Source organism: Myotis myotis, unplaced genomic scaffold (assembly GCF_014108235.1).
Source record: "Myotis myotis isolate mMyoMyo1 unplaced genomic scaffold, mMyoMyo1.p scaffold_m19_p_2, whole genome shotgun sequence".
Taxonomy (NCBI): Eukaryota; Metazoa; Chordata; class Mammalia; order Chiroptera; family Vespertilionidae; genus Myotis; species Myotis myotis.
The window spans coordinates 32047466-32071300 of NW_023416324.1; the positions used below are offsets into that span (position 1 = coordinate 32047466).

Sequence of the window (23835 nt, forward strand, 5' to 3'; positions counted from 1 at the left end):
CCCTTGCTGCTTGACACAGTCACTGCAGGGAAGAAACATCTGCACAGCTTATGTTTCAAGGAACCTGGCATATATGGCATATGTTTTCTCCCCCTCTTAATGCTATGTGTCTCCACATTTATTACATATGAACATATACATATCTATACGTGTATGTACCATAAAGAATATTTTATTTTTATATGAACATGTTGTCAAATTATAAGCATTTCATACTTTATTTTGTTTAGTTAACATAAATGACATTTATCATAGAACAAATGAATCATAAGGTGTTAAAGAAATGAAATTTTATTCAAAGTAGTCCCAAGCAATGTGAGAATCTGGCTGATACCTAGAATTCAACAAAGAATATGGAAGGAGAATATCTCTGAAATGCCACTCAGTTTGATGTTTTTTTCTGCATTTATAATTATCTAAGGAAAGGAATCGCATAACATTGATAAACAAATCAGAAGACTTTAAAATAAGACAGATACAACTCCCCATCCCCCCCAGAGTACCCATATTATCTGTTTAAGAAAAGTTTTCTTAACCAAATATGTGGTGATAAAATTAAGATGCTTATAGTAAACATACTTGTAAATATTTCTGGTAAAATACGCATCATGCAAACCTTTGTCATTGAGAACAGGGAACCTGAAAGAAAGAGAAAGAAGATATAACAATTAGGAATCTAGGGTTTGTTAAGAGGGATATTTTGGCCCTGGCCTGCTTGACTCAGTGGATAGAGCGTCAGCCTGCGGACTGAGGGGTCCCAGGTTTGATTCTGGCCAAGGGCACAAGCCTGGGTTGTGGGCTGACCCCCAGCAGGGAGTATGCAGGAGGGACCCCCAGTAGGGGGCGTGCAGAAGGCAGCCGATCAATGATTCTCTCTCATCATTGATGTTTCTACCTATCTCTCCTTCTCCCTTCCTTTCTGAAATCAATATATATATATATTAAAGGGGCATTTTGTGGAGGTAGGGTTGCCCTCATATCTTTAAATTCTTCTTGACCTTTGGTTTTATATGGGGTATTTAGAAGTTAGAATCAGTTTTGAGGATAGGCAAGACACAGAAATATATGGCAAAGTTTAGTATTGAGTGATTTTTTTTTTAGTATACTTAACATATGGCTGGGATTAGGCATCATTCCCTTTACAGAGATATATTGAAAGATGTAGGGCACATCCCAGCAGTAGCTTTAATCATTTTAAGGCTGCTAAGAGAACAGAACGCCATTGGAGTCCAGTAATAACACAGAGAATAAGGACTTCAAAAATCAAGCATTCTAGCTCAAGAGAGAAATTTCTTTAATTTATTTTATCCGTTAATTTGGCTGTCAAATATTTGCTTAAATACTTCCAAGAATGGTAAACTCATTACCATCTTGAGTCAGACTGATTTCTGACCAAAGAACTCTGAGTGTTAGAATTTTATTTCTAGTGTGTGGTAAAGTCTGCATCCTTGTAAAGTGTTAAATTATTTGGCTTCCAAACAAGTAAATGTTTATAATTTTGGAGAAAAAAAAATAGACAACTTTTTGAGCAGAGAACTTACTCAAAAGACAGTTCCCCACATCCTTTAGCCAAGTTTCATTAGTAGTTTGGGAACTCATAGATTATATTTTTATTAGAGGATGTCTAGGATATAAATCAGTGCAAGGCATGAGGTGACTGTTAGCATAAGAGTTTACTGTATATTAATGGTAAAATATGTGATTTTTATGTTTTTTAACTTTTACACGAAAAGAATATTTTTGTACAGATTCCTAATAAAGTCAGAACACTTATTCTGATTAGTGATGTGAGGGGATAACTTTCATTTATAAAAGAGTTTCAGAATTAGTATAGTAATTGAGTGAAAAAGTCCAGAGCCAAAAACAAGCTCTTAATACAATCTAAGAGAAACCTGGTAGAAGTTTCCATTCAGTGGGAGAATCACATGGTAGGATATGGGGAATATAGTTTTTTAAAGCAGTGTAAGCCTTGAAGCAAAAATATTCACAGAAATCCAGTCATGGACTGTTCTTTCTATACCATGATAAAGTTGTAGCCTTGTTGATGCTTAATTTGATTCAAGATCCAGGAGACCTTGGTATTTATAAACATTTCCTTAAACAAGGTAACATAACTTCATTCAGGTTGTGATGTAATCATTTTTATTTAACTTAGTAGAGGCCCGATGCATGAAATTCATGTAAGAGTAGGCCTTCCTTCCCCTGGCTACTGGCACCAGATTCCCTCTGGCACCCAGAACCTGGGCTTCTCTTGCAACCCCAGCTTCATCCGGAAGGTTGTCCAAAAGGATGTCTGGTCTAATTAGCATATTATGCCTTTATTATTATAGACATATATTTTTAAAGAAGGCATCATCTGGTACAAAATCCTAGTTGGAACTTAATTTTTTGCAATGTATTAAATGTTATTCCATTATTTTCAAGCTTTTATATATCTACTAGAGGCCTGGTGCATGAAATTTGTGCACTGGAGAAGGTTGTCCCTCAGCCCAGCCTGCACCATCTCCAATCTGGGACCCCTTGGGGGATGTCCGACTGCCGGTTTAGCCCTGATCCCTGTGGACTGCTGGCTCCCAACCGCTCGCCTGCCTGCCTGCCTGCCTGCCTGATTGCCCCTAATTGCTTTTGCCTGCCTGCCTGCCTGATTGCCCCTAACCACTTCTGCCTGCCAGCCTGATCACCTGCTAACCACTCCCCTGCCAGCTTGATCAATGTCTAACTGTTCCCCTGCCGGCCTGATTGCCCCCAACTTCCCTACCCTGCTGGCCCAGTCACCCCCAACTGCCCTCCCCTGCCGACCTGGTTGCCCCCAACTGCCCTCCCCTGCTTGCCTGGTCACCCCTAACTGCCCTCCCCTGCCGGCCATCTTGTAGCAGCCATCTTGAGATGACATGGGGCAGCCATCTTGTGATGACATGGGGCATCCATCTTGTGTGAGGACATGATGGTCAATTTGCATATTACCTCTAGTGTATATAGGGTTGAAAAGTCAGTTGTTGTGTTGTTGCTTCTTTGAGGGCAATGTGCCTTTTAATCTCAGACATCTTCAAAAATGTTTGTTTTAGTTTGGTTTTTAATAGTCTTGCTATAATGTTTCTGCTATTGTTAAATTTGTATTTACCCTGTTTGAGGTTCACATATCTCCTTGAATGCATGAATTTAAAGAAATTATAGTCATCAGCTTTTCAAATATTTCTTTTACACTATTCTTCCTTCTCTATGTGGGATTCTAGTTGCATGCATACTAGATCTTTCTATTGTGTTTCTTATCTCCTGAGCTTTTCTTTCTGTACTCTTTCTGTTTGGATATTTATAACTAACGTGTGTCTCAATTCACTAATCCTGTGTTCCTCTCTGTATAAATTGTCACTGTACTCATTAGAGTTCTTTTCAGACGAGATCGGGCGCATTCAGGGTGGTATGGCCGTAGTTCTTTTCAGAAATTAAATTTGCTCTAAAATTTTCAAGTATTAGCTTTTTATAGATTCTCCTTCCATGATAAAGTTATCTGTCTCTTCCTCTATATACTTAAACAATTGATTACAGTTATTTTAAACTATGAACTAATTTCACACACTTGATCAGCTGTGGGTCTGGTTCTACTGGCAATTGTTTTCTCTTGGTTTTTGTTCAGGTTGTTCTGTCTCTTCTCCTACTAAGTTTGGTTTAAGCACATATGGTAGCTTTATAATACATTGATTTAGCTAGGATTAACTGTATTTTCCTGAATTCCCTATCTTTTATGTTTAAAGTTAGTGTAGGTCACAAGGGAGATTCTTGGGGGGTGTTGGGTGAAAGAGAAACAGCATCCATTTTATAGCTTTCACACATTGCTGCTGATTTGATTCATCTCATCAGTGTGAAGAAGTAGCAAGGCCTGTAATTGCTGTACCTCCCACTGCATCCTCCTTCTACTTCTTTGTATTATGAGTTGTGTGTGTATGTGTTCTGTAATAAAGGGCCTTGACTTTTGTAAAATACTCTCCTCAATATTGGCAGGGGCAATAAGAATGTCCATCTATATGAGGTTCAAGCTCATTCATGTGGGTTCCAGCCTGTTCATGATCTTACTTTAATAACTGCGCTGCCTGTGGACTTTAAGCTCTAGCATCAAACATGGAGACAAGAGCCTTGTAGAGATTGCTTAACCAGCTCCCACATGGTATAAGCCAAGTTTCTTTAACAACTGATCCTGTTTCCATGGTTAAATCATGACTATATAGATATTTTATGTAAAAATTTTGTAGAGGCTCCAAATGATGTTAGTTCCCTTCTGAGAAATGGACTCTTCTTTCCCATAGGATACAGAGTCATCATTGATCTCAGCTTATTCCCGTGAAGCACTGGGTTCCATCATGGTAAAACTCAGTCTACCTTTGGGTCATGGCCCTCTAGAATTTTCAGCTGAGAGCTTGTTGTGTTCCTTTGTGTCCTTCCCTCTCATGTCCTAAACTCTATTCTTTGACTGTGGATGACAAAAGTTCCAACCTGAAATTCAGGGGTGTTCCATGTAGGTATTTATCCTCTTAATCTATGTGGTCCCATGATATAAAAAATATATATATATACTTTGATAAAAACGTCCATGTATTTGAAACTCCATCTCAGATTCTCTGAGAGTCCTCAAGCAATCCATTCTTGGGAGCAAAGCCTTTTTTCTCAGCCACCTACATTTCCAAATTAAGCAAATTCCCCCAGGTAAGAGTGTTTGCAGAAGCTAGGTTGCCTTTTGGTTGTTTCCCCCTCTTCATATCTTAGTTCCATTAGTACTTCTAGCTTTAGAATCCCCACATTGTCTTCAAACGGCTTATTTCTGTATTCTATCTGGCTCTTATTGCTGTTCTTAGTATTATTGTTAGTCTGTTACTAGATATTCCATTTCACTCATAAGACTTTTTATCAGTTTTTACTTTTGTGTATTGACCTCATTTTTAGGAGGGTAGACATTTTAAATTATTTTCTTTTCTTTGAGAAATGCACTTTTTCTTAACATCAGCTTTCCCTGGGAGTAATATAGTTATACCAACTTGTTTTTGGTTGGAATTTTGTAATATATTTTCCATCCCCTTAATTTGCCTATTCTGTATCCTTGTATTTGCAGTACTTCTCTCATAAATAGTACATGGTTTTGTTTTATATTTAGCCTAATAATGTTTTTCTTTTAACTGTTGCTTTTGTCCATTTATATTTAGTTAATAATATATTTATGTTTTACTCTAGAATTATACTATTTACTTGTATTTGTTCCTTCTGTTTCATGTGATAGTTTTCTCTCTCTCCTTTCTCATTTCATTTGTATTGTTGTTATTTAATTTACCCTCTTTTAGCCTAGAGTTATACATTTTTTTTCTATTCTTCTGGAGATAAATGGAAATATCTGTCTTTGAATGATCAAATTCTAAGTTTATTTGACAATCTTATCCTTATAAATATAACAAAATAATCTTAGAGTACTTTTACTCCACTCCTAATATCTATGTTTATGTTGCAACAAAGCTTATTTCTTTGTATGTATTTATTTGTCTCTCTGTTTTTCTATCTCTATCTGACTCTGCCTTTCTTCATCAATGTTTTTCTGTCTATACATACACACATGCCCACGTATGTTTGTTTCCAAAAATTACTTAGATTTACTTTGTTCTTTTTGACACAATTTATTCATTTATACATCTCCAAGCTATCAACAGATCTTTTTTTATTTTGTTATAAAATAGCTCTTAATATCCCATTATTGTGTGTTTGCTGATGATTAACTATCTTAGTTATTAAGGGTCTGAAATATCTTTATTTAATTTTCATTATTGAAAGATATTTTTACTTAAAATAAAATCCTTCTTTGACAGTTATTTTCTTTCAAAATGTTCCATTATATTTTGGCTTCTATTGCTTCAGTTCAGAAGTCATGGGAGAAAGGGGTCCTGATATAAAAATGACAGGAGAAAATTTGATTTTTGGTGGTGGACGCATGGTGCAGTATACAGATCTGTAACATAGAGATGCACATCTAAAACCTATATGTTCATTTTGACCTATGTCACCACAATCAATTTAATAAATGAATATAAAAAGTCATGTGTCAATCTATGTATTTTTTCTTTATAGGTAATTTGCCATTTTTCACTAACAAGATTGTTTCTTGCCTTTGGTACAGTTGTACTATGATACACAGAGGTGTGATATTCCTTGGCTTTATTTTGTTTAGTTTTCTTAAGCATTCTTTCATCTGTAACTTAAAACACCTTATCAGTTTTAGAAAGTTTGTAGGTATCAGTTTAAATATTTCTCTTAGTGCTTTCTTCTCTGATTCTAATACATCTAAGAGTTTCTCATTGAATTAACCTTATTTCTTAGTTTTTATTACATATTTTTAAAATCTTTTTGTCTGATGCCTCATTTTCGTATAATTTTCAACTTATTTATTTTAATTTCAACAGTGTCAAAATCTGCTTTTTCCAATTATATTACATTTTAAATTTCTATACTATCTATTTAGTTATTGCTGGGAGCCGGTCCATCCTTGCTGTTTCAAGGGACCTGGCATATATGGCATACTGTTCTTAATATGTTTGCTCACCTTCTTGGCATTATGTGTTTTAACCAAGGTCTCCTCTCTGAGAAAGGTTGTTTCCCCAGGTAGGGATTTTCCCCTGAAGTTAGGGAGGGAATAAAACCCCTCAACTAAGTGCTAGGTGGGTAATTAATCACTTTAACTATGACCAATCATGCTTAAGCTACATAATCTTTACTCCCTGGAATGGAGATAAGAAACGCCTTAACCTTTGTAATAGAGATTGATAGGATTGAATCAACTGGTATAAATACAGATGTAACAAGACAGCAAGAGACAGAACTCAGAACCTAGAGACAGAACAGAGAACTTAGAAGACAGAACTCAGAACCTAGAGAAGAACCTAGAGACAGAACATGGCAAAAGATCCTGGACAGAAACTGGCCTCAGAACCTAGAGACAGAACCTAGCGAGAGAACATGGCAAAAGATCCTGGACTGAACCTGACTACAGAAATTGGCAAGAGAACCTTACTAGAACCTGGTGGCTGAACCTGGCTGGAGAACCTGGACAGAACCTGGCTGGAGAACCTAGCGAGGGAACATGGCTACAGAACCTGGCTGGAGAACCTGGAGAACCTAGCAAGAGAACACGGACACAGAACCTGGCTGGAGATCTGAAACATAACTTTGCTGGAGATCCAGACCAGAACTTGGCTGGAGATCCGGGCTAGAGATCCTGGCTAGGCTGCTGATCAACTGAACGCTGTCTCCGTGTCATTCCTTCTTCGCCGACTCCGTCCACACCTTTGGGGACCCCTGGACCTGCTGGTGTTGGACCCCAGCAAGTTATATATTTAGTTCTTTTAAAATAATTAGTTCTTGCTAAAATTAATGTTTTCTTTTATCTTTTTTAATATATTGAGCTCTGTTATTTCAAAACCAATGTCATGTAACTCCATTATCTGCATTCTGTGGGTCTATTTCTATTGCCTATTGTTTCACTTATTTTTCTTACTTTTTTATGTGCATGATTATATTTATTTGTGTGCTAAATAATTTACATAAAAACCATCAAAAGAATGTAAGAATAAGAATATTCTTTTCTTTCACAATGTATTTACATTTGCTTCTGGCAGGGTGACAAAGGCAATAGAAATCTAAAATTACCTCAGTCAATTGTCATAAATACAGAATAGTATGCATACATATTTATAATGTGTAATCATAATCACAATAAAATGTTTAGAAAAGTTAATAATGTGATCAATTAGTGATGTCCATAAAACTTGTATGTTCCTTGCTAATGCTTACACTATTTGGTGTGCTCAACTTTTTACGATTTAATGTATATATTGTAACACCTAATATACAATGTATTTTACTTGCATGGGATTATAGTTTGTTTTATACTTTTCTTCTGTTAAAATGTAAATACCAAATTGCCAGAATTTTAAATCTCTTTTGTTTTCTCATGCATTCCAAGAACCTAGACAAGTTCCTGGCACTGGTAGACACTCAAGAACATTTATTGATTATATGTGTGAATAAGTATTTACTTTCACTAGAAGTGGGCAAAAACATGAGATGGAGAAGGAGCATATCTATATATATAAAAGCCTAACTGATCGGAATAACTGGAACACCCAGAACAACCAGTTGCTATGACATGCACTGACCCTCAGGGGGCAGACGCTCAAAGCACTCCCACAGCCAACCTCCCCTGGCCGGCCAACCGATTGTGGTCCCTCCCCCATGGCCAGCAGGCCCTGATCTCCTGATCACCTGAATGGGGCCAGGCTCCAGGCTGGGACAAGGAACTAGGGGTGGGTGGCTGCGGACACAGCCCCTTTCCCAGGGGGGCCGAGGGCCAGCTCCCTCCTTGGGGTTGGCGGCCAACCTCCTGTGCCCTATCCAGCCCCCAGATATCAGGCCCTGATTGGCCCACCACCCACCCACCATGGTGGCAGCATGGTGGTGAGGGAAGGAGGCAGGGAGGCAGGGAACCATGTGGTTGTGGGATACTGACTATGGTGGTAGTGGCTGCCAGCATTCATTCCTTAAATGCCTATCCCAGCAACCATCACCTCCTCTCTGGCCCCGGCCCTGATAGGCCTGGCCCTGATTGGCCCTGATCACCAGCCAGGCCTAGGGACCCACCCATGCATGAATTTTGTGCACTGAGCCTCTAGTATGTAGATATTATTGTAAATATTTCAATTGTTATTTTGGAAGCAGGTTACCAGGTTAAAGAATATTAAAATGCATGGGCATTAAACAATGTTAATTAGATTTCAGAAACCAAGACTTGAAAATAATTCATTCCTATATTGCAAGGTTAAAAATCATGATGATGGTACTAATTTACAGAATACAGAGAAAATAAATGTAGAGGTGAGATAAAATACTTAATTAAATAATTTTATGTGAATATGGGATAGAACAGAGTTCAAAATGCAAATATTTTCCAAAGATTTGAACTGTAATTAAGAAAATTTTATATTTAATCAAGACAATGACCATATAAATGAGTCCATAAGAATCTAAACTGTCTTCAATGTGCAGATTAATTTGGAGATAGACAGAAGGATTCTGGCCTAATTTCAGATAACTTCAATAATTTTGATATTATGAGAGAAATTTTAGTAAAGTCGTGGAGATATCTACAGAGTAGTCATGAATATTAATACAGTATGGCAGTCACTTAAGGATATTAAGGTAACAGTGTTTATTAAAATTTTTTCTTTGAACCCTCAGGTACATGGAAAATGGAAGATTGATCAACCCCATTGAAGGGGCTGCAAGAAAAAGAGTTCTTGTAGAGAACTGCTGTGAAGTAGTTAAGACATAATCTAAACAGAATAGTTAGTAAGATATTGAGCATATAGATAAATTTATCTTTGGAATTGGTCTAGCAGTGTATAGATGAGATATTTGAGATTAGATGTCCCTAAGGGTTTATATATGGGAATTCCAAGAAAAACATAAATTCTCTATGATCTTAGCCAATCAGAAAGCTTTCAAAGAATCATCCCAATATCTCAAAGCTTGTTAAGGATTAGTAACCTAATCATTGGGGTATAAGAATAGTATAAGGTACCTTAATATAAGGTAACTCTGATAGATATTTTATTTCTTTAATAGAGACCCAGTGCATGAAATCGTGTGTGGGAGGAGCAGCAGCAGCCCACCCTAGTCCAAGGAGCAGCAGCCACACGAGCAGACTGCCCACGTCTGAGGAGCAGCAGCCCGGCGCAGCATGCACTGGTCCGAGGAGCAGAGCCACACACAGCCTGCACCTGTCTGATGAGCAGCAGCCGGGTGAGTGGCCCATCCCCGTCCAAGGAGGAGCAGCCATGCATGCAACTCACTCCAGTCGAAAGAGCAGCAGCCGCGCAAGCAGCCCACCCCCATTCAAGGAGCAGCAGACTTGCAATCAACCTGTCCAAGTCAAAGGAGCAGTAGCCCAACAAGCAGCCCACCACATCAGAGGAACAACAGCAGCGTGCAGCCATCCCCCATTCAAGGAACAGCAGCCACGAGAGAGTCCACCCCAGTTCAAGGAGTAGCAGCTGCATGTGTAGGCCACCCCCATCCAAGGAACAGCAGCCTCGTGATCAGCACACCCTCTGTCTGAGGAACAGCAGCTGTGTGTGAGGACTCCCCCCACCAGTCAGAGGAGCCACCACAGATGTGAACAGCACCCACCAGAGGAGCAGCTGCCAACTGAGGAGAAACTGCAACCACAACTGCCCGAAGAACAACCACAGCCCGAGGAGCCACTGCCACCCAAGGAGCAGCCCCTGAATGACTCAAAATCTAGATATGTCAGTGAGATCAAACATGGGTAGAAGAAGAACCCCCAAAGGAAAGAAAAGGAGGACTTGCCAGATGAGCAGCTAGGTGAAACCGAGGCATGCAGCATGACAGCAAAAGAATTCAGATTAAGGGTCCTGAAATACCATTAAGGAGTGCTGGCGGAAGATGGCGGTGATATAGGCAGACGCGTCCTAGGTCGTCTCCCGGAACAAATGGAGTAAGCAGCTGAAACTAATAACACCCACCCCAAATTGGTGAAACTACTCAGCTGGTGAAATGGTTTGCAGATGGGAAGGGAAGAGCTCCCCTGGAAAGTCAATAAAATAATTGTGAAAAACATCAAAAAAAAAAGGGGGGGGGGTCCTAGAATGCATAAACCAGATGGAAGAAAAATCAACAACTTATGCAAGAATTAAGAAGAAACGGATGAAAAAATCAACAACTTATGTAAGAATCAAAAAGAAATGGATGAAAAAAATAAATAAATTATGTAAGAACCAAGAAGAAATGAAGAGTGATATAGCTGCAATAAAAAACAACATTGAAAGTTTCAACAGTAGATTAGGAGAATCAGAGGACCGAATTAGCGAATTAGAAGACAGGAAAACAAAACACACCCAAACTGAACTGTAATTGGAGAAAAAAATTAAAACACAGGAGGAGAGCCTAAGGGAGCTATGGGATAACATGAAATGAAACAACATACGAATAATAGGGGTGCCAGAACAACAGAAAGAGGAACAAGGGTTAGAAAACCTATTTGAAGAAATAATATCAGAAAACTTCCTTGAGGTGGGGAAGAAAAAAGTCACACAAGCACAGAGAGTCCCAAACAAGGTGAACCAAAAAAAAGACCTACACCAAGACACATCATAATTATCATGGCAAATGTTCAGGACAAAGAGAGAATCTTAAAGGCTGCAAGAGAGAGACGGAAAGTTACAATCAAGAGATTTCCCATTAGATTATCAAATGATTTCTCAACAGAAACACATCAGGCCAAAAAAGAATGGACAGAAATTTACAAAGTGATGCAAAGCAAAGGACTGAATCCAAGAATACTCTATCCAGCAAGGCTATCATTCAAAATTGAAGGGGAAATAAGAAGCTTCACAGACAAAAAACGGCTAAGGGAGTTTATCACCACCATCCAGCAATGCAAGAAATGCTAAAGGGACTGGTGTAAAAAGAAGAAATAAAAATCTCAGAAAGAAAACAGCCACAAAAAATAGAAATGGCTATAAACAAGTACCTTTCAATAATAACTTTAAACGTAAATGGACTAAATGCTCCAATCAAAAGGCATTGAGTGGCTGAATGGATAAAACAACATGACCCATATATTTGCTGTCTACAAGAGACCCACCTCAGAAGAAGGGACTCACACAGACTGAAAGTGAAGGGATGGAAAAATATCTTTCAGGCAAATGGAAATGAAAAAAAAGCTGGGGTAGCAATACTTATATTGGACAAAATAGACCTCAAAGTGAAGGCCATAACAAGAGATAAGGAAGGCCACTTCATAATACTAAAGGGATCAATACAACAAGAGGATATAACCCTGAAAAACATATATGCACCCAATGCAGGAGCACCCAAATACATAAGAAAACTCCTGGAAGATATCAAGGGAGAGATCGACAACAATACAATCATAGTAGGGGACTTTAATACACCACTGACATCACTGGATAAATCCTCTAGACAAAAAATTAGCAAAGAAACAGCAATCCTAAATGATTCACTAGATCAGATGTACTTAATTGACATCTTCAAAACATTTCACCCCAAAGCCACAGAATGTACGTTCTTCTCAAGTGCTCCTGGGAAATTTTTAAAAATAGACCACATATTGGGTCACAAACAAAATTTCCCCAAATTCAAAAAGATTGAAATCATACCAAGCATCTTCTCAGACCATGAAGGCATAATATTAGAAATAAACTACAATAAAAACAACCCAAAATACTCAAACACTTTAAGCTGAATAGCATGTTATTAAATATTGATTGGGTTACCAATGAGGTCAAAGAAGAAATTAAAAATATCCTGGAAACGAATGACAATGAAAACACAACAATCCAAAACCTATGGGCCAAAGCAAAAGCAGTCCTGAGAGGGAAGTTTATAGCTCTACAGGCCTATCTAAAAAAAAAAAAAAAAAAAACAAAGAAAAAATGGTAGTAAATCATCTAACTCTGCAACTCAAAGAATTAGAAAGAGAGCAATAAGAAAAGCCCAGAGTGAGCAGAAGGAAGGAGATAATAAACATTAGAGCCGAAATAAATGACATAGAGACCAAAAAAATAATACATAAGATCAATGAAACCAAGAGCTGGTTCTTTGAAAGGATAAACAAGATTGATGAACCTCTAGCCAAGCTCACCAAGAAGCAAAGAGAGAGGACACAAATGATCAAAATCAGAAATGATAGAGGCAAAATAACAACAGACCCCACACAAATACAAATGATTGTTAAAAAATACTATGAACAACTCTACTCCAACAAACTAGACAACCTGGAGGAAATAGACATATTCCTAGAAAAATACAACAATCCAAAACTTAATCAGGAAGAATCTAAAAATCTCAATAGGCCAATAACTATAGAAGAAATTGAAGTAGTCATCAAAAAGCTTCCAGCAAACAAAAAGCCAGGACCAGAAGGCTTCATAGGGGAGTTTTACCAAACATTCAAGGAAGAACTAAAACCTAACCTCCTCAGACTACTACAAAAAATACAAGAGGAAGGAACACTTCCAAGCTCATTCTATGAAGCCAGCATCACCCTAATACCAAAACCAGGTAAAGACAACATAATGAAAGAGAATTACAGGCCAATATACCTCATGAACAAAGATACCAAAATCCTCAATAAAATCCTAGCAACTCATATCCAGCAGTACATCAGAAAGATCATACACCATGACCAAGTAGGATTTATCCCAGGGATGCAAGGATGGTACAATATCCGCAAATCAATAAACGTGATACAGCACATAAAAAAAGTTGAAAGAAAAAAAACCACATAGTCATACCAATTGATGCAGAAAAAGTGTTTGACAAAATTCAACACCCATTTTAGATAAGAACTCTCAGCAAGGTGGAAATAGAAGGATCATACCTCAACATAATAAAAGCCATATATGACAAACCACAGCCAAGGTCATACTCAATGGACAAAAACTAAAACAATTTTTCCTAAGAACAGGAACAAGACAGGGATGCCTCCTCTCATCACTCCTGTTCAACATAGTACTGGAAGTATTAGCCATTGCAATCAGACAAGAAGAAGAAATAAAAGGCGAATCCAAATTGGAAAAGAAGAAGTAAAACTGTCCTTATTTTCAGATGACATGATACTGTACATAGAGAACCCTAAAGACTCCATCAAAAAATTATTAGACTTAATAAATGTATTTGGCAATGTAGCAGGATACAAAATTAATGCCAAGAAATCTATGGCATTTCTATACACCAATAGTGAACTTACAGAAAGAGAAACTAAAATATCAATCCCATTTACCATCACACTAAAAAAAATTAAGATACCTCGGCATAAACTTAACTAAAGAGGTAAAAGACCTCTACTCAGAAAACTACAGGACGTTGAAAAAAGAGATAGAGGAAGACATAAACAGATGGAAGAATATACCATGTTCATGGATTGGTAGAATCAACATCATTAAAATGTCCATACTACCCAAAGCAATCTACAAATTCAATGCACTTCCCATCGGCATATTTCACAGACCTAGAACAAACTCTCCAAGAATTCATCTGGAATAAAAAAAGACCCCGAATAGCTGCAGCGATCCTGAGAAAGAACAAAGTAGGTGGGCTCTCAATACCAGATATCAAGCTGTATTTCAAAGCCACTGTTCTCAAACTGCCTGGTACTGGCACAAGAACAGACATATAGATCAATGAAATAGAATAGAGAACCCAGAAATTGACTTGAGTCAATATGCTCAATTAATATTTCACATAGGAGGCAAGAACATACAATGGAGTCAAGATAGTCTCTTCAATAAATGGTGTTGGGAAAATTGGACAGATACAAGCAAGAAAATGAAACTAGACCACCAAATTACACCATACACAAAAATAAACTCAAAACGGATAAAGGACTTAAATGTATGATGGGAAACTATAAAAATACTAGAAGAATCTAAAAGCAACAAAATCTCAGACATATGCCGAAGCAATTTCTTCAGCGATACAACTCCTAGGGCATTGGAAACTAAAGAGAAAATAAACAAATGGGACTACAACAAAACAAAAAGCTTCTGCACAGCAAAAGAAACCATCAACAAAACAACAAGAAAGCCCACTGAATGGGAGAACATATTTGCCAATGTTATCACCAATAAGGGTTTAATCTCCAACATTTGTAGGGAACTCATACAACTTAACAAAAGGAAGATAAACAATCCAATCAAAAAATGAGCAAAGGACCTAAATAGACACTTTTCAAAAGAGGACATTCAGAAAGCCAAGAGACATATGAAAACATGCTCAAATTCGCTAATCATCTGAGAAATGCAAATCAAAACTACAATGAGGTACCATCTCACACCTGTCAGACTGGCTATCATCAACAAATCAACAAACGACAAGTGCTGGAGAGGATGTGGAGAAAAAGGAACACTCATGCACTGCTGGTGGGAATGCAGACTGGTGCAGCCACTATGGAAGACAGTATGGAGTTTCCTCAAAAAACTAAATATGAAACTCCCATTTGACCCCGTGATCCCACTTCTAGGAATATATCCCAAGAAACCAGAAACACCAATCAGAAAGGATATATGCACCCATATGTTCATAGCAGCACAATTCAAAATAGCTAAGATCTGGAAACAGCCTAAGTGCCCATCAGTAGATGAATGAATTAGAAAACTGTGGTGCATTTACACAATGGAATACTATACTGCTGTGAAAAAGAAGGAATTCTGCCCTAACCGGTTTGGCTCAGTGGATAGAGCGTCGGCCTGCAGACTCAAGGGTCCCAGGTTTGATTCCGGCCAAGGGCGTGTACCTTGGTTGCGGGAACATACCCATAGGGAGTGTGCAGGAGGCATCTGATTGATGTTTCTCTCTCTCACCGATGTTTCTAACTCTCTATCCCTCTCCCTTCCTCTCTGTAAAAAGTCAATAAAATATATATATTTTTTAAAAAAGGAATTCTTACCATTTTCAACAGCATGGATGGAACTGTCGAGCATTATGCTAAGTGAAATAAGCCAGTCAATGAAAAATACCCTATGATCTCTCTCATTTATGGATAATAAAGACCATTATAAACTGATGAAGAATAATAGATACAGAGGTAGAGCAGCATCAAACAGACTGTCAAACTGCGGTGGAAGGCCGGGGAGGATTGGGGGAGGCGGAAGGGAGAGTAAGAGATCAACTGAAGGACTTGTATGCATACATATAAGCATAATCAATGGACACAAGGCACTGGGGGGTAGGGGAGGCCAGGGGAAAGTCAAGGAGGGAAAAAAAGGAGACATATGTAATACTCTTTGTAATACTTTAAGCAATAAAACAAAATGAAAAAAAAAAAATAAGAGGAGATGTAGAGAGCGCCTGGGAAAGGCCCCTGAGCTGATTGTCATCTGAATCCAGTCGTGCCCTGCAGAACCATGCCCTGGAAACATATCTTGCCAGAGGCAGGTGTGTTGTCAACCTGACCTTCAGCCCAGATGCCAGGGGTTTGGTTTCATTATCTAAATCCAGGAACAAACACCATTATCCAGGCCTACCCAGAAGTGACAATTACAAAGAAGCCACAAGAATGCACATAATCTCCTTTTTTCTTGGGCTTTAGCAAAACTTCCTGGTATTTTTATGCATAAAATAAACTCTCTGTATTGGCTCTGGGTCACTGTCTCTCCATCAGAGGACAGCTGTCCCAGCCAGCTCCAGCTTTTTCTTTCTATCTCTGTGTCTTTTTCTTTCTTTCATTTTCTCAATCTCCAGCCACCTCTACTCAGGAACTGGACCACTCTCTAGCAGTGCTGAAGGTGGAAAAGAGAGAAATATTTATACAATAATAATATTTGCATATGTTTACCACAAAATGTAGAGTTAGGATATGAAAAACAATTGGGACAAAATAGAGCATAAAGTAAAAAATTTAGCTTCTCTCCTCTGTGAAACCATGTTCCATGCCCTCATAGTTCTAACCCTTTCAGTCCCATTTACCTTGTATTCCAAATTCCACATATGCGTAAATAATGGTAAAACAAACTATTGATGGTGTTAGGAGAAGAATCATAATTTTCAGATATATACAAAAAAAATCTGAAACAGAGACAAAAAGAAACAAAAATTATGAAACTGAAAGTTTGGAGAGTCATCAGATAAAGCGAAAGTAGCGAAAGAAAATGCAGCTATCTTTAGTTGCCCAAAATCTTTAGACCTCTCAAACTTGTCTGAGGCTAAAGTTTTCCATTCTGAGTTTGAATAAAGAGAATGTCTGACAGTGGGATGGCTTGTGCAGAGGGAAGAGCAGGTTGAAAGAGTGATCTTTCCCTGGTTAACATTATCTATGCCTACACAGATCCAGCTAAGGAAGGAGTCCAGGTATAATAGGTATCTAAACATAATGTCTTTTTCTTAGAACATATGAGCCTAAAAGCTGTGATAATGACCCCCAAATGACTACTGGTAATATGAGGGGAATGATACAAGAAAGGATTCATAGAGACCTAGAATGCCAGAGTTAGATTTCTCAAAATTTAGGAAATATAACCTTCTCGTCAAAGTTGGAAATGTCTTGGAGATATGAGAGGTATATTTGGTCTCTGCTTAAAACTCCCACAGTGAGAAATTAACCACAATCACAGATAGTTTTATCCATAGCTTGTCAATTCTGATTATTAGAACACTTTTCCCTACAACAAACTGGGTTTTCTTCTTAAAATTCAATTTTATTTTCACAACTTCTAGAGAAAATTTACCACAATTTTATCTTAAGGTGTAAAATTCTGAAAACATTTCAAACAAGCAATACTTGAATGAATGGACAATATCTAGCTTGGAGAAGACAAGACACAGAGGGCCTCATTTTTGCAGCAATCATATTTCAAGTGTCTGTCTGTGATAGGGAAGAAGGAATAGACTTATTATGTGGACAATATTACTGGAATTTGCAAGGAAGCTAAAGTATGCTCAATGTGGAAATACTTTCTCATACTGATATTTACTCTGAAAAGGAAAATAAATATTCTCAATAGAGTGATGTATATTCCATAAATGAGGAACAGTGGTTAAAAAGATGGTATTTGAAAAAAAACTACCCTGGGTTTCAACCCCATCTCTGCCAGCTACTGCTTTCCTGGGCAGGTTACTTAAATATCTAAAATAAATTTTTCTCAACTCAAAGATAAACATATAAATAATCCTTTACATACAGATGATTGAGAATTATATGAATAATTATATATAAGTTGCTCAGCCTAAAGCTCTATGATAAATGTTGAAACAAAGTATTTAGTACTTTGAGGAGCTCCATAAATTGGTAGAGCATTGAACAGATGGGCTCTAAATGACACTTCATATTTTTTTTTTTTTTATTGCTTAAAGTATTACAAAGGGTATTACATATGTGTCCATTTCATCCCCCCGCCCTGGACAGTCCCCTAGCCTCCCCCATCCCCCAATGTCCTATGACCACTGGTTATGCTTATATGCATGCATACAAGTCCTTTAGTTGATCTCTTACCCCCCTACCTCCTGCCCCGCAACCCTCCCCGGCCTTCCTGCTGCAGTTTGACAATCTGTTTGAGGCAGCTCTGCCTCTGTATCTATTATTGTTCAAAAGTTTATAATGGTCTCTATTATCCATGAATGAGTGAGATCATGTGGTATTTTTCCTTCATTGACTGGCTTATTTCACTTAGCATAATGCTCTCCAGTTCCATCCATGACGTTGCAAATGGTAAGAGTTCCTTCCTTTTTAGAGCAGCATAGTATTCCATCGTGTAGATGTACCACAGTTTTCTGATCCATTCATCTACTGATGGGCACTTAGGCTGTTTCCAGATCTTAGCTATGGTGAATTGTGCTGCTATGAACATAGGGGTGCATATATCCTTTCTGATTGGTGTTTCTGGTTTCTTGGGATATATTCCTAGAAGTGGGATCACAGGGTCAAATGGGAGTTCCATTTTTAGTTTTTTAAGGAAACTCCATACTGTCTTCCATAGTGGCTGCACCAGTCTGCATTCCCACCAGCAGTGCACAAGTGTTCCTTTTTCTCCACATCCTCTCCAGCACTTGTCGTTTGTTGATTTGTTGATGATAGCCAGTCTGACAGGTGTGAGATGGTACCTCATTGTTGTTTTGATTTGCATCTCTCGGATGATTAGTGACTTTGAGCATGTTTTCATATGTCTCTTGGCTTTCTGAATGTCCTCTTTTGAAAGGTGTCTATTTAGGTCCTTTGCCCATTTTTTGATTGGATTGTTTATCTTCCTTTTGTTAAGTTGTATGAGTTCCCTATAAATTTTGGAGATTAGGCCCTTATCAGATATGACATTGGCAAATATGTTTTCCCACACAGTGGGTTTTCTCGTTCTTTTGTTGATGGTTTCTTTTGCTGTGCAGAAGCTTTTTATTTTGATGTAGTCCCATTTGTTCATTTTCTCTTTCGTTTCAAGTGCCCTAGGAGCTGTATCAGTGAAGAAATTGCTTCGGCATATGTCTGAGATTTTGTTGCCTTTGGATTCTTCTAGAATTTTTATGGTTTCCTGTCGTACATTTAAGTCCTTTATCCATTTTGAGTTTATTTTTGTGTATGGTGTAAGTTGGTGGTCTAGTTTCATTTTCTTGCATATATCTGTCCAATGTTCCCAGCACCATTTATTGAAGAGACTATCTTGGCTCCATTGTATGTTCTTGCCTCCTTTGTCAAATATTAATTGAGCATATTGGTTCGGGCCGATTTCTGGGCTCTCTATTCTATTCCATTGATCTATATGCCTATTCTTGTGCCAGTACCAGGCAGTTTTGAGAACAGTGGCTTTGTAATACATCTTGATATCTGGTATTGAGATCCCACCTACTTTGGTCTTTTTCAGGATTGCTGCAGCTATTCGAGGTCTTTTTTTATTCCAGATGAATTTTTGGAGAGTTCGTTCTAGATCTCTGAAGTATGCCGTTGGTATTTTAATGGGAAGTGCGTTGAATTTATAGATTGCTTTGGGTAGTATGGACATTTTAATGATGTTGATTCTACCAATCCATGAACACGGTATGTTCTTCCATCTGTTTATGTCTTCCTCTATATCTTTTTTCAACGTCCTGTAGTTTTCTGAGTAGAGGTCTTTTACCTCTTTAGTTAAGTTTATTCCTAGGTAGCTTAATTTTTTTGGTGCGATGGTAAACGGGATTGTTTTTATAATCTCTCTTTCTGAAAGTTCACTATTGGTGTATAGAAATGCCTCGGATTTCTTGGGGTTAATTTTGTATCCTGCTACATTGCCAAATTCATGTATTAAGTCCAGTAGCTTTTTGATGGAGTCTCTAGGGTTTTGTATGTATAATATCATGTCGTCTGCAAATAAGGACAGTTTTACTTCCTCTTTTCCAATTTGGATGCCTTTTATTTCTTCTTCTTGCCGAATTGCAATGGCTAACACTTCCAGTACTATGTTGAACAGGAGTGGTGAGAGGGGGCATCCCTGTCTTGTTCCTGTTCTTAGGGGAAATGGTGTTAGTTTTTGTCCATTGAGTATGATGTTGGCTGTGGGCCTGTCATATATGGCTTTTATTATGTTGAGGTATGATCCTTCTACTCCCACCTTGCTGAGAGCTTTTATCAAAAATGGGTGTTGAATTTTGTCAAATGCTTTTTCTGCATCAATTGATATGACCATGTGGTTTTTTTCTTTCAATTTGTTTATGTGATGTATCACGTTTATTGATTTGCGGATATTGTACCATCCTTGCATCCCTGGGATAAATCCTACTTGGTCATGGTGTATGATCTTTCTGATGTACTGCTGGATCCGATTTGCTAAGATTTTGTTGAGGATTTTGGCATCTATGTTCATGAGGGATATTGGCCTGTAATTCTCTTTCATTGTGTTGTCTTTACCTGGTTTTGGTATTAGGGTGATGCTGGCTTCATAGAATGAGCTTGGAAGTGTTCCTTCCTCTTGAATTTTTTGTAGTAGTCTGAGGAGGATAGGTTTTAGTTCTTCCTTGAATGTTTGGTAAAACTCCCCTGTGAAGCCGTCTGGTCCTGGGCTTTTGTTTGCTGGAAGCTTATTGATGACTGCTTCAATTTCTTCCATAGTTATTGGCCTGTTGAGATTTTTAGATTCTTCCTGATTGAGTTTTGGAATGTTGTATTTTTCTAGGAATATGTCTATTTCCTCCAGGTTGTCTAGTTTGTTGGAGTAGAGCTGTCCATAGTATTTTTTAACAATCATTTGTATTTCTGTGGGGTCTGTTGTTATTTCGCCTCTATCGTTTCTGATTTTGTTTATTTGGGTCCTCTCTCTTTGCTTCTTGGTGAGTCTGGCTAGAGGTTTGTCAATCTTGTTTATCCTTTCAAAGAACCAGCTCTTGGTTTCATTGATTTCCTGTATTGTTTTTTTGGTCTCTATGTCATTTATTTCTGCTCTAATCTTTATTATCTCCTTCCTTCTGCCCACTCTGGGGTTTTCTTGTTGCTCTCTTTCTAATTCTTTGAGTTGTAGAGTTAGATGATTTACTACCATTTTTTCTTGTTTTTTGAGATAGGCCTGTAGAGCTATAAACTTCCCTCTCAGGACTGCTTTCATTGTGTCCCATAGGTTTTGGATTGTTGTGTTTTCATTGTCATTAGTTTCCAGGATGTTTCGAATTTCTTCTTTGATTTCATTGGTAACCCAATCAATATTTAATAGCATGCTATTCAGCTTCCAGGTGTTTGAGTATTTTGGGTTGTTTTTATTGTAGTTTATTTCTAATATTATGCCATCGTGGTCTGCGAAGACGCTTTTTATGATTTCAATTTTCTTGAATTTGGGGATACTTTGCTTGTGACCCAATATATGGTCTATTTTTGAATATGTCCTATGAGCATTTGAGTAGAATGTATATTCCCTGGCTTTCGGGTGAAGTGTTCTGAAGATGTCTATTAAGTCCATCTGATCTAGTGAGTCATTTAGGATTGCTGTATCTTTGCTGATTATTTGTCTAGAGGACTTATCCAGTGCTGTCAGTGGTGTATTAAAGTCCCCTACTATGATTGTATTGTTGTCGATCTCTCCTTTGATATCTTCCAGGAGTTTTTTTATGAATTTGGGTGCTCCTGCATTGGGTGCATATATGTTTACCAGGGTTATATCTTCTTGTTGTATTGATCCCTTTAGTATTATGAAGTGGCCTTCCTTATCTCTTGTTATGGCCTTCACTTTGAGGTCTATTTTGTCCGATATAAGTATTGCTACCCCAGCTTTCTTTTCCTTTCCATTTGCCTGAAAGATATTTTTCCAACCTTTCACTTTCAGTCTGTGTGAGTCCCTTCTAATGAGGTGGGTTTCTTGTAGACAGCAGATGTATGGGTGATGTTTTTTTATCCATTCAGCCACTCGATGTCTTTTGTTTGGAGCATTTAGTCCGTTTACGTTTAAAGTTATTATTGAAAGGTATTTGTTTGTAGGCATTTCTGTTTTTGTGTGGCTGTTTTCTTTCTGAGCTTTTTATTTCTTATTTTTATACCAGTCCCTTTGGCATTCCTTGCATTGCTGGCTTGGTGGTGATAAACTCCCTTAGCCTTTTTTTGTCTGTGAAGCTTCTTATTTCCCCTTCAAGTTTGAATGATAGCCTTGCTGGATAGAGTATTCTTGGATTCAGTCCTTTGCTTTGCATCACTTTGTAAATTTCCGTCCATTCTTTTCTGGCCTGATGTGTTTCTGTTGAGAAATCATTTGACAATCTAATGGGAGATCCCTTGTATGTAACTTTCCGTCTCTCTCTTGCAGCCTGTAAGATTCTCTCTTTGTCCTGAACATTTGCCATGGTAATTATGATGTGTCTTGGTGTGGGTCTTTTTGGGTTCACCTTGTTTGGGACTCTCTGGGCTTGTGTGACTTTTTTCTTCCCCACCTCAGGGAAGTTTTCTGATATTATTTCTTCTAATAGGTTTTCTAATCCTTGTTCATCGTTCTGTTGTTCTGGTACCCCTATTATTCGTATGTTGTTTCGTTTCATGTTGTCCCAAAGCTCCCTTAGGCTCTCCTCCTGTCTTTTCATTTTTTTCTCCAATTGCAGTACGTTTGGGTGTGTTTTGCTTCCTTGTCTTCTAAATCACTAATTCGGTCCTCCGCTTCTCCTAGTCTACTGTTGATACTTTCAATGGAGTTTTTCATTGCAGCTATATCACTCTTCATTTCTTCTTGGGTCTTACTTAAGTTGTTGATTTTTTCATCTGTTTCTTCTAGCTTCTTGCAGAGGTTGTCGATTTTTTCCTCCATCCGGTTTATGCACTCTAGGACCCTTATTCTGAATTCTTTTTCCGTCATGTTGCATGCCTCTGTATTACTTAGCTGCTTTTCTGGAGAGTCCTCCTTCTCTTTCCTTTGGGGGTTTCTTTGTCTACCCATGTTTGATCTCGCTGACATATCTAGACGTTGAGTCGTTCAGTGGCTGCTCCCTTGGTGGCAGTGACTCCTTGGTCTGTGGTTGCTCTTCGGGCGGTTGCGGTAGCAGTTGCTCTTCCGTTGGCAGCAGCTCCTCTGGTGGGTGCTGTTCACAGCTGTGGTGGCTCTTCTGGCTGGTGGGGCAAGGTTTCACGTACAGGTGCTCTTCCTCAGCAGAGGGTGTGGTGCTCAGGAGGTTGCTGTTGCTTGGATCTGCTGCGTTGTTTTAAAGGCACAAAATACAACACAACAAGGCACCACGTACCAGGCACTATACACAAATATATTCGCAATATTAATAACCCCAAATAAAGGTGACCACCTGAATTAAGAGAATTAGGGGATAAGGAAGAAGGAAGAGAAAAAGAGAAAAGAGAAAAAAGAAAAGAAAATTAGGGACCAAAAAAAGGAGTGCAAAAATGAAATTGGGAAAAAGGAGGGGGGAAAATAAAAGCGAGAAAAAAAAAGAAAAAAAAGAGCGAAAAGAGAGAATGAAGTGGAAGAGGGGAAGAGACTTTTTTATATGAGGAGAATACTCCTATAGAACAGCCATTAATCCCAACAAATTCCAGCAACAACTCCCTGGAGATGAATGCAAACTAGAAACAACCAATAATATAACGATGAAAATAGAATGGAGAACACTAATCCCAAAATAAAATAAAGAGAAAATAAAATGGCACTTTAAAAAAAAAATGGTAAAATGGTAGCAGTAATAATGCTGGTTAAAAATAAGAAGGTAGTAATTAAAAGGGTAAAATCAGGTGATGGAAAAAAGAAGAGGAAAAAAAAAAAAAAGAAGAAGAAGAAGAAAAAAAAAAGAAAAAAAAAGAAAAAAAAATTGGTTTCTTAGTTAAAAGGTGAAAAA

At 38.0% G+C, this 23835-nt stretch overlaps 1 protein-coding gene across 1 annotated transcript in view; it reads right to left on the reverse strand.

The window, feature by feature from the left end:
* Nucleotides 1–279: 279 nt before the first annotated feature.
* LOC118677085 (putative selection and upkeep of intraepithelial T-cells protein 1 homolog) overlaps nt 280–23835 on the reverse strand; it is a 65746-nt gene continuing 42190 nt past the window's right edge. Inside the window, exon 6 of the mRNA XM_036351854.1 lies at nt 280–639. Within this exon, the coding sequence (XP_036207747.1) occupies nt 509–639 (131 nt within the window). The 3' untranslated portion in view covers nt 280–508. The remainder of the gene's footprint in view (nt 640–23835) is intronic.